At 36.6% G+C, this 11,316-nt stretch overlaps 2 protein-coding genes across 4 annotated transcripts; one reads left to right on the top strand and one right to left on the bottom strand.

Moving 5' to 3' along the window:
* The first annotated feature begins 591 nt into the window (after window positions 1–591).
* Window positions 592–3,450, top strand: LOC107842952. Of its 3 annotated transcripts, none has more exons than XM_016687033.2 (2): window positions 700–1,062; window positions 1,869–3,450. In XM_016687033.2, exon 2 carries the CDS (start codon window positions 2,081–2,083, stop codon window positions 3,218–3,220), a length of 1,140 nt encoding a protein of 379 aa, XP_016542519.1. In that variant the 5' UTR covers window positions 700–1,062; window positions 1,869–2,080; the 3' UTR covers window positions 3,221–3,450. The 3 variants fall into 3 exon arrangements, with proteins under 3 accessions (XP_016542518.1, XP_016542519.1, XP_016542520.1); XM_016687034.2 differs by having other exon boundaries at window positions 701–989; XM_016687032.2 differs by having other exon boundaries at window positions 592–3,450.
* A 2,078-nt stretch (window positions 3,451–5,528) lies between these two features.
* On the bottom strand, window positions 5,529–9,451 carry LOC107842953 (heat shock cognate 70 kDa protein 2). The gene is made up of 2 exons (XM_016687035.2): window positions 9,001–9,451; window positions 5,529–7,440 (listed from the first exon to the last, which is right to left on the bottom strand). The coding sequence occupies exons 1-2, from the start codon at window positions 9,212–9,214 to the stop codon at window positions 5,702–5,704; spliced, it is 1,953 nt and encodes a 650-aa protein (XP_016542521.2). The 5' UTR covers window positions 9,215–9,451; the 3' UTR covers window positions 5,529–5,701.
* Between the last annotated feature and the right edge of the window lie 1,865 nt (window positions 9,452–11,316).

Raw genomic sequence — 11,316 nt, 5'->3', positions numbered from 1 at the left:
AACTCTATCGACTTTTGTTTTTAATTAAAATTTCACTTTTTGTGATTAAATTAATTCATTACGATGATAACCCTCAAATAATTTAAGTGAGGTATGAAAGAATCATTTTTGAGAATAAATAATAGAGCTTCGAAAAGAAAATATACGAAGATATAAAATACACAATTATTTATATCGTATTATCAAAAAATTTTATCGTGACACATCATACTTGAAAATTAATAATAAATTTTTATTCATATTTTAATTTTTAACTTGATTGATTTAATGAAATAGAAAACTCCATAAAAATTTAAGAGTATTAATTATAAAGGAGATTTTAATAGTGTTTTAAATCGAACATAATATATAATATATTTAATTTTTAATATAATAAATTAAATATTTATAAAAATAATTTAAACACTATAATTTCTTCATTACTAATTCCTATATCATCACCAACATGGTTTGTGGTGCAATGGATGTTCCACCCTTAACCAAAGGTCAAAAGTTCAACCTTGAATATGAAGAAAACTCTGTTGGGAGCACTGCGAATTAGTCGGGGTTTTAATGTGGGCACCAAAAAACTCTATTGGGAGTACTGTCATTTTAGTGGATCCTGCAAAGCGTGATCTGAATTAACCGAAGCTCCAATACAAGACACTGAATGAAAACCAAAACAAAAAAATTCCTATATTTACTTGTCTTCGTATGGAATGATCCCAACATGGTAAGTAAATTCGAAATAAGGAATTAGTAGTTTGGTGTAAAAGGAAAACAGATTTTGGAAAACGGTGATGATTCTTGATTTTTCTGTGTCTATCTCACCAGAAACCAACAAATCTACCCCCCACCATAGCAACCCCATCTTCCTACCTCCTCCTCCATTTTTTTCCTTCTCTCTCTCTAAAACCCCATCTCTCTTTTTCTATCTCTATCTCTCTCTACCCCTTTGTGTGTATATGCGTATGTATGACGAATTCTTAACAAAGACTCACTTAGATAAGGTAAGAGAAATATGGGGTTGCTAATTAATTTTGCTTCTTCTTTCTTTCTTGTTGCTGCTGCTGCTTCTTTAAGGTATTCTTCTAAAATCACTTCAGATTTGGTCCTTTTCTTGGGCTTTGGCTTCATTGATTGGTAATATGTCACTATTTCTCCTATAAATCCACTATATTTACACTTTTATTATTTAAAAAAAATAAAGAAGAAGATAAAAAGATTTTTTTTTATACTATATAGTTTTCTTAGCTAGTGGTAAAGATTCAATTTTTATATTGTTGTCTTTGTGTTGGAAAAGTCTCTGCACTTTATAGGGTTGATGTTCTTGGATTTGGGTTGAATTTGTCATCACTGTATTAATAGGGATTTATACATTTCTGCTTCCTTTTTTTTTTTTCTATTGTAGTTTGGTAGTTTGTTCCTAGCATCTCATTCTTTTGTTGCATTATAATTTAGGGCCTAGTGGATCTTGTTGGTTTCCCTTTTGCTCCAAAAAAAATTCTAATTTTATTTTTGATTTTCCAATCTTGAGTTTAGATATAGGTTTTGGTGTTATAGGACTAGCATGGTTGATGTGTTTGTAAAGATTTAGTCTTGTGTCAAGTTGTTGTTTGGTTTGTTAGTTTTGAAGTTGTCATTAGCAATTGTCTCAATTCCTAGGTAGAATTTGTGAGTTAGTAAACCTTGTTGTCTCCCCAAGAAAAGGAATTGTGAGATAGAAGATACTATTTGGTACTGTACTGTATTGTTGATGGAGAATCATCACCCTTCAACCCGTTTGTCCATGGATTCGAGTGCATCTTCTTCACATGATGAATTAGACCTCGAGATGAATCGACAAGTAGTCATAACTTGTCCACCTGACATTAATTTGCCTTTATCAGCTGAGCGGAGCCCTCCTCTGCAGCCATGGAACTCAGAACATTGTGATATTCTTGATGTTGGGCTTGGGACTCAGGTTTATGAGACTGAAAGTTCACTTAGTGCACCTAAGGTTGGAAGGAAATGTGCGAAACGGTTGGATAGTATTTGGGGTGCTTGGGTTTTCTTTAGCTTTTATTTTAAGCCTGTTCTGAATGAGAAATCCAAGGCAAAGATGGTACGGGATAGTAATGGATATTCCGGGTTTGATAAGTCTGATCTCCAGCTTGATGTATTTATGGTTCAGCATGACATGGAGAATCTATATATGTGGGTTTTCAAGGAAAGGCCTGAGAATGCATTGGGTAAGATGCAGCTCCGGAGTTACATGAACGGGCATTCTCGTCAAGGGGAGCGTCCGTTTCCCTTTAGTGTTGAAAAGGGTTTTGTTCGATCTCATAGAATGCAGAGGAAGCACTACAGGGGTCTATCAAATCCTCAGTGTATTCATGGGATTGAAGTCGTTCCATCTCCCAGTCTCATGGTTCTTGATGAAGAGGAGCGCAAAAGATGGATGGAACTAACAGGTAGGGAACTCAACTTCAGTATCCCACACGAAGCAAGCGATTTCAGTTCATGGAGGAATCTCCCCAACACTGAATTTGAGCTTGAGAGACCACTCCCACCGCCAATTAAGAGTAATCCACATTCCAACCCAAAGAAGCTGGCTAATGGATCAGGGCTTAATTTGTTAACTCAGCCATCCAATCACAGCAATGGGGACGCAATGGATCTACTACCTGCCAATGGCAAAAGGAAAAAGGATTTCTTCCCTCACGGAAATGAAGAGGAGTGTTACCTACAAGTAAATCCTCCTTCCTATCAAACGCCGGATCTTGAAATTCACCCAACTGAACCGCATTGGTTACATGACTTTACTGGGGTGATGAGGGATGTCTACGGGCCTGTCACAGCTGCAAAAAGCATATATGAAGATGAACAAGGTTACTTGATTGTACTCAGTTTGCCATTCGTAGATCTTCAGAGGGTGAAGGTTTCCTGGCGAAACACGCTTACACATGGTATAATAAAGGTGTCTGGTTTAAGCACATCTCGGATGCCATTCATCAACAGACAAAACAGGACTTTGAAGCTTGACAATTCATCCTCAGAACACTGCCCTCCGGGTGAGTTTGTCAGAGAGATTCCTCTCTCAACCAGAATTCCTGAAGATGCCAAAATCGAAGCATACTACGACGAAACAGGAACTGCACTCGAGATGTTGGTACCTAAACTTTGTGAAGGGCCTGAAGAACATGAAGTTCGTGTTTGCCTCCGTCCTCACCTTGGGGGAAATGATCTCATGTTGACCTAAGCGGAGATGTGATGATACCTGTTAGGGAGGGTGCTTTATTACATGCACCAACTTAGTTTTCATATAATGTGGTTTTATGCAACTGTATGATCTTGTATTCGATTTGCACACATTAGATGTTGTTGGTAGGTTTTTTAAACTAGCCTTAGCTTTTGTTACACCACTATTTGCTTATGACATTTGATACCTTTTTTGGCTATATGGTAAAGTAATTGATATTTGGTAGGCTCTAGAGTTGTTTGAAACTCAATTCTAAGTTGAATATTGGTATTCAAGATTTGATTTCAGATATGTGGAGAGGGAGGGATAGAGTGAATGCAGTTTTAGATAAAACACCCCAACCACAAACCTGTATTGGCAAGGTAAAGATATGAAGAGCCGTCTAAGGACGATTACTTAAATCTATTTGTGATCTCGAGTTTGTGGGGTTACACTGACCTCACTGCACTAGTTAAAGCATTCAATTATCTGTCAGTGAAGTTAATTGGGAAAAGATGAGCTTGATGAAAATCGTGTTCGGACGATGTATTAATTCACGTAATATCTTGAATTAAAAAAAAAAAGAGCTTGAAAAACTCATCCCAATACTGAATGAACCTCAATCAATGACGAGAGCTTATCTTGTATCTGAAGGACCACAAAACCCAAGGCAGTGGAGTGGAGCCATTGGTCATGCCCGTCCCAATATTTGAGTACTTGTGGATTGGAAGATCAAAATGAAAGAAGCTGAGTCAAAATTTGCTTGCTTACTTTTAGGTCAAGTGCATGTCATCATCAACTTGCAAACATTGTGGTCAATGGTGGCAACTGTTATCCACTGGTTTTTGCTGGTCCCCTTTTGAGCCTTTCTTGATTGCTTAGATGAATTGCTTTTTCTCTTTAATATTTTGATTTTTAAAATAAGGTCAAAGTCATCCTCAAATTTATTTTGAAAATTCACTTAGACTCCTCAATTGAGACTTGTACCTATTAGGCACCTCAAGTACTAAAATTGATACCTATCGACGCCGACGGCACCTTCATCATCGTTCACAACATCTTGCACGCTTTCCAAGAACGAAATTTCTTCCTCCTCCTATTCCGCCATTTTCGGTAGAGATCGTTACAAGTTTTGGGCTTTTGTTGCTATCTTATTGTTAGCTTTTTATGCTCGACAACTTCATGAACTATTAACAACAATTACATTATTTCTCCATCAATTACAGAAAATCAACTGCAGAAAATAGAGAAGAAGATGAAATTACATTGCTTCATCAATTATATTAATTGCATATATACACTGTTCTATCAATTTTCTTTGCATTTGTAGAGCCCAACAATTTGAAGTAAGCTTCAAACCAAAATCCACCAAATCAGTTGAAAATCAGAACTCCACTAACAACAACAAAATCACTAATCAATCTTTCGTCATTGAAGGCAAAATCAAAGAACGGAGAAACTCCATTAAGCATAAAATGAGTAATCATTTTTCACCATTGTCAACATAAAAACTGGAAAAAAAAATCTTTCTTTTTTTATAAAATCAGTATGTGTGTGTGTGAAGACGATGGCATCTGTGTGTATGTGAAGACGACGGAGGAGGGGGCTTGTGAAGAAGGCAACTGCGTGGGTTACGGGTGGTTTTTTTCCTTTTTTTTTAATTGAGAAATTATTACTAAATAGGAAAGGAGCAAAATCAGATATTAAAAGAAAAATGCCACCTTTTTTTTTCTAATTGAACATTTTTTTCCACGCGTTCTAATTGAACATTTTTTCCACGTCATCACGTGTATTACACACATTTAAGATTTTACCTGATTGAACAAAAAAGGCTCAATTGGATCAAAATTTGAGAGGTTTAGGGACCTGAAAGTATAAGTCTTATTTGAGAGAGCTACATGGATCTGCCTTTAAATAATTGACAAACTGTCAACAGAACTACGTACTAATTTCATTATGCCAGTTTTCTTGGGACAGTAGAAAACGGGTTGAAACTGGTACCGCATCCTTGAATTAAATAACGTCACCTCTAAGAACAGCAATCGTCCAATTATCATAAGTGAACATTCCGTCTCAATTTTAGAAGTAAGCAACTTATCAACTAATATACTTGAAAAGAGCCACAATAAACAAATTGTGAACTCATGACGTCAAGAACAATTAGGATTGCCAGAGAAAATGTTCTCATATGTGTTCCTTCTATCTTCCATACACAAAGGCCTCTTACCCAAAGAGAGATCCATTAGGCCACGAAGCACAAACATATCATAAGACTATCAGAGACTACAAATAGAAGAGCAGAAATTTAAAGCATATACCAAAAACAGGCTAGCCAAACTTTCAGCAAAATCTGAAATTATAGATCCAAATATGAAGTATACTTGATAAACAAGCCAAAATACGCAAAAGTATCATTAACTAAAAACTACAATGCAGAAACAATAAATGGAGTTCTTGGGGATAAAAGTAATTGAAACCAAAACATGAGGAACAGAAAACAGCTTAGTCGACCTCCTCGATCTTAGGACCAGCACCACTGCCACCACCAGGAGCAGGGCCATCATCATCGCCCATGTCAGCACCCATGTCACCACCAGCACCTTGGTACATCTTGGCAATAATTGGATTGCAGATGCTCTCCAACTCCTTCATCTTGTCCTCAAATTCATCGGCCTCAGCAAGCTGGTTGGCATCAAGCCACTGGATGGCCTGCTCAATAGCATCCTCAATCTTCTTCTTGTCAGCTTCAGTCAGTTTGGATGCAATCTTCTCGTCCTTGATGGTGTTCCTCATGTTGTAAGCATAGTTCTCCAAAGCATTCTTTGCCTCAACCTTCTTCTTGTGCTCTTCATCTTCAGACTTGTATTTCTCTGCTTCTTGAACCATCTTTTCAATCTCCTCCTTGGAGAGTCTGCCCTTGTCATTGGTGATGGTGATCTTGTTCTTTTGTCCAGTAGTCTTGTCCTCAGCAGATACATTCAAGATACCATTGGCATCAATGTCAAAGCACACAGTGATCTGAGGAACACCCCTGGGAGCAGGAGGAATACCAGAGAGCTCAAATTTACCAAGCAAGTTGTTGTCCCTGGTCCTAGTTCTCTCACCTTCATAGACCTGGATCAACACACCTGGTTGGTTATCTGAATAGGTTGAGAAGACCTGCTCTTTCTTGGTTGGGATAGTGGTGTTTCTGGGAATCAAGACAGTCATGACACCACCAGCAGTTTCCAGACCAAGGGAAAGAGGGGTAACATCCAACAGCAACAGGTCTTGCACCTTTTCGTTACCTTCACCACTCAAAATTGCAGCTTGTACAGCAGCACCATAAGCAACAGCTTCATCAGGGTTAATGCTCTTGCAGAGCTCCTTCCCATTGAAAAAGTCTTGCAGGAGTTGCTGAACCTTGGGAATTCTAGTGGAGCCACCAACAAGTACAACATCATGGATAGTGCTCTTGTCCATCTTAGCATCTCTCAAACACTTCTCAACTGGTTCCATACACTTCCTGAACAGATCCATGTTAAGCTCTTCAAATCTAGCACGGGTAATGGTGGAATAGAAATCGATACCCTCATAAAGAGAATCAATCTCAATTGTGGTCTGAGCAGTGGATGAAAGGGTCCTCTTTGCCCTCTCACAAGCAGTTCTCAACCTTCTGAGTGCCCTAGGATTACCGCTGATATCCTTCTTGTTCTTCCTCTTGAATTCCTGAACAAAATGGTTGACCATCCTATTGTCAAAGTCCTCACCTCCAAGATGAGTGTCTCCGGCGGTAGCCTTAACCTCAAATATACCTTCCTCAATGGTAAGGAGAGAGACATCGAAGGTACCACCACCAAGATCAAAGATCAACACATTCTTCTCACCAACACTAGTTGCCTTCTTATCCAAACCATAAGCAATGGCAGCTGCTGTAGGTTCATTGATAATACGCATAACATTCAGACCAGCAATAACACCAGCATCCTTAGTGGCCTGACGCTGAGAGTCATTAAAGTAGGCTGGAACGGTAACCACAGCATTCTTGACAGTCGAACCCAAGAAAGCTTCAGCAATCTCCCTCATCTTAATAAGCACCATAGAAGAGATTTCCTCAGCAGCAAACTGCTTCTCTTCACCCTTGTAGTTGACAACAATCATTGGCTTATCACCAGGTCCAGAAATGACCTTAAATGGCCAATGCTTGATGTCACTCTGCACTGACACATCGCTGAATCTCCTACCAATCAACCTTTTTGCATCTGCATTATAAATAATTTCCAGTTAACACATAAAACATTAAAAAAATAACAAGAAAAGAAAATTTTCCTCTAATCATTACGTACTAATTACTTAAAGATTCAAACTCCACTACATTATTTGCTAAAAACAGGGTTCTCCAATCAGAACTTCTTAATAAACAAATGACCATATCAGATTATGCAATTATTCCAGAAAACAGAAAAATGCAAGCAAAACTATCCACTATAACAAGTAGACAAGTAATAGAAGACACTAGAAACAGCAATAAGCTAAGTAAACAAGCAAGCCTTTCTTTACTATCTTCAAATGTACACATCAATCACAACACAGGCTACCAAAATAGTTCAATCTTCAAATGTAAATGTCTAAGACAAGTTAAAAGATAGTCTTATAATATCTAAACACCAAATAATTTTTTAAAAAAGTTTAATTTAAAAGCAGATTCCTATATATAATAGCAGACCTTTAATATGAAAAGCAAATTTATCAAGTCCATATTTTAGCTCAAATCACCTCTCTATAAGCACAAGCAAAATTAGAGCTCTAGTACAAAAGCTGTTAAGCATCTTCATAAACATCTGAAGATCTACACTAGCTAAACTTACAGGGGCAAGATATTTCAACTAAGACACAAATTTACAAGATCTACCACCAGACTCATCAACATAACAACACTAACTTCCTCAATCAACAGATCAGATATAAAATTCAAGTTAAGTAATGACCGTACACTGCAAAACTACTTACAGCAAGTCTTGTCCAATCAATCATGGAAAGCTAGGTACAATGAATAGTAAAAAGCAAAGAACAAACAAGACTTTATTGAACAAATGCACATGAACTAAACTAACTATAAACAACCGAAACAAATCCAACAAATTAGAATTAGCATACCAACTTCACAGTAAATCTAGTCCGATCTATAATGAAAAGCTAGCAAAACTAACTATTAATAAGTGAAGTAGTGCTCTTATCAATTTTACAGTAAATCTAGTCCGATCTATCATAAATATTTAGATAAACTAACTATTAATAGCAAAAACATGCCCCAACACACAAGTATTAGCACCATATATTACAATCCTCTAATCAGTTTTACAGTAAATCTAGTCCGATCTGTTAAAAAATTAAGCTAAACTATCAACAAGCAAAAAACTTAAACAAATTGGAGTTAGCATCACAGAATACTCTTCTAGCAGCCTCTAAATATATACATTTAAATTTTACAGTAAATCTCCGAGTCAATGAAACTGGAACGAGCATCATAGGATACTCTTATAGCAGCATCTGAACACATAAATTTCAATTTTACAGTAAATCTAGTCCGATCTATGATCAAACGCTGACTAAACAAACTATTAATAAGCAAAAATACTCCAACAAATTAGAATGAACATCAAAAATACTCTTATAGCAACCACAGAACATATAAATATCAAGTTTTCAGTAAATCTACTCCGATCTATCGCAAGAAATACGCGAAAAATTCAAACAAATCAGAATGAGCTTCATAATCAGATATACAAAACTTGTACACAAAGAACAGATCTCGATCTTACCAAAAACAGTGTTGATAGGATTCATAGCAACCTGATTCTTAGCAGCATCACCAATAAGCCTCTCAGAGTCAGTAAATCCAACATATGACGGCGTCGTCCTGTTACCTTGATCATTAGCGATGATTTCAACACGATCATGTTGCCATACACCAACGCAGGAGTACGTTGTTCCTAGATCGATTCCGATTGCCGGACCTTCACCCTTTCCCGCCATTATTGTTACTGTTTCTCTCTCCTTCGTTTAGTGTCGGCGAGTGAAGAAAAAGGAGAGGCAGCAAAGAGGTTTGGAGAACTAGGGTTTGCAAGGAGGAGGTAGGGGGAAAAAGGGGGAGTTTATATAAGGAGTGGAGTTCTAGAATGTTCTGAAACCCTAAGATTGAGAGTTAGTTTATAGCCGTTAGATCTCTGAGATGAGACTTTGACGGTCGTTCTTCTTTCTTTTTTTTTTTCCTTTGTGGGGTCGGACTTTCCCCCCACTAGCCAAATTTGACTGGTTTTTGTTCCACTTGCCTCGAGTAATTTATGCTATTTTTGGGATCGTTTGGAGAGAATAGAGTGTATAAGAATAATGTTAAATAAGGTGTATTAGTAATACTTGTATTATTAATGCAAGTATTAATAATATTGGTATTAGTTATATATACATTAATTTTGCATATTGCTTGGTTTAATATATTAAAAATAATATATATTTTATATAAATTTTAAAAAGAAATACTCATTTACTGAATTACCCTTCCTTAAACCCCTGTACAATTTGTTTTCAAAACAGAGATCAACTAGCAGCAGCTTCGATCCTCCACTTCAATTTGTTAACTCAATCACTGTTAACCACAACATCAGACAAGGAGATAAAGAGGCGGCAATGAGGAGAAAAACATATGGAGTAGACATACTCCTCTCGATACTCCACTTCAAATTTCCAACCCAATCAATGTTACCAAATATCATCTCTATGAAAAACATAATCATTATGAATACCCATTTGAGAACTTTTGTGAATACCCATTATAGATCTGAAAGAAGCAACTCTGAAATGGTGATATAGTGGGAAAGGACCAAAGAACCAAACATGCGCTCTAGGTAGAAACCAACAACACCAAGCCTCGACCAAGCTGACGTCTGAAAATGGGGTCAATTGTTAAAGGTTTCTTGCTATAATCCATGTGATATAGTGGAAAAAGAAAGTAGGAAAATAATTTTAGGAATAATAATGTCATTTAATAAATTAATACATGTGTTCAAAGTATTGCATTACTAATACATAGAAAATGGTGTGTATCACTAATACACACCTTAATACACAATAGAGTGTATAACTAGTACAAATATTAGTTATGCATAATTTGAAAAATGATACCAAACAAGGTAATGCTAACACACAAAAATTAATGCATGCATTATATGTTTAATACACTCTACCAGACGACCCCTTTATGGCTTATCTAGATGTCAAAGGTCGTGTTGTCACGGGCCCAATATATGTTATTTTTTAGTCGTATTTATGTGACATAAATAAAATTTAGATAATCAATTATATTTTTAACATGCTTAAGATATTCTAAGTTGTTAACTATCATAATTTATAATACTTTTTATATACTTTTTAAATAATACATGTTACTCTTCTTGTTCAAACTTTTGTGGCATCACTAGCCAATTATATTTTGTAAAATAATTTAAATTTGTAATTATTAAGATTTATAATAATTTTTTGTATATTCCAATTTAAGTGACACTGATATAATTTCTAGAGTCAATCAAATATTTTATATCTTTATATTTTTTAAGTTATTAATTATTGTGATTTATAAAATTTTTTTTGAAATATATGGTTTTACAGCATTATGTGGTTGAAAATGTATAGATTCTACTTTTGTTTCCCCTGGGTTAGCAAGTCTCTCTTCCTCTCTCTTAACCCCTTCCCCGTAACGTTTTTTAACAACACCTTTGACGTGACCCGGGCAGCTCCAGCGCCGACTCCGGCTTAGAAATGTTGGTGACAAATAAGTGAACTCTTTCTTTCTCCCCCTCCCCCCCCGATTCTCTCTCTTCACTGTTTTTTGTCTCTTCCCCCTTTACACTTTTCACTGCTCTTGTCGACGTGATAAGGTTTTCGTCGGTTCGCCCCCGGCGACGTGTCAGTGTGCAGCACCGGACTCAGGCGATCAAATCTGATTCCGTGTTTCCATATTACTAGACCCTGTTCAACCGGATCTGATTTGGACGATATTTTGGCAAAGCTCCGACGATAATATTCCTGCGACCAATTTCTGCATCAATTCGCCGGAATCCAACATACCACGCAAGAGAAGA

The sequence above is a fragment of the Capsicum annuum genome, chromosome 9 (assembly GCF_002878395.1).
Source record: "Capsicum annuum cultivar UCD-10X-F1 chromosome 9, UCD10Xv1.1, whole genome shotgun sequence".
In the NCBI taxonomy this organism is placed as follows: domain Eukaryota; kingdom Viridiplantae; phylum Streptophyta; class Magnoliopsida; order Solanales; family Solanaceae; genus Capsicum; species Capsicum annuum.
The sequence above is the reverse complement of the archived record's forward strand: the minus strand, read 5'-3'. Positions and strand labels throughout refer to the sequence as shown.

Excerpts from the sequence above, each read along its gene's own strand:
- LOC107842952 (XM_016687032.2), top strand. The coding sequence starts at position 1,736 with ATGGAGAATCATCACCCTTCAACCCGTTTGTCCATGGATTCGAGTGCA.
- LOC107842953 (XM_016687035.2), bottom strand. The coding sequence starts at position 9,214 with ATGGCGGGAAAGGGTGAAGGTCCGGCAATCGGAATCGATCTAGGAACA. Across the intron at positions 7,441-9,000 it reads TCCTATCAACACTGTTTTTG|ATGCAAAAAGGTTGATTGGT; the intron begins GTAAGATCGAGA and ends TTTATAATGCAG.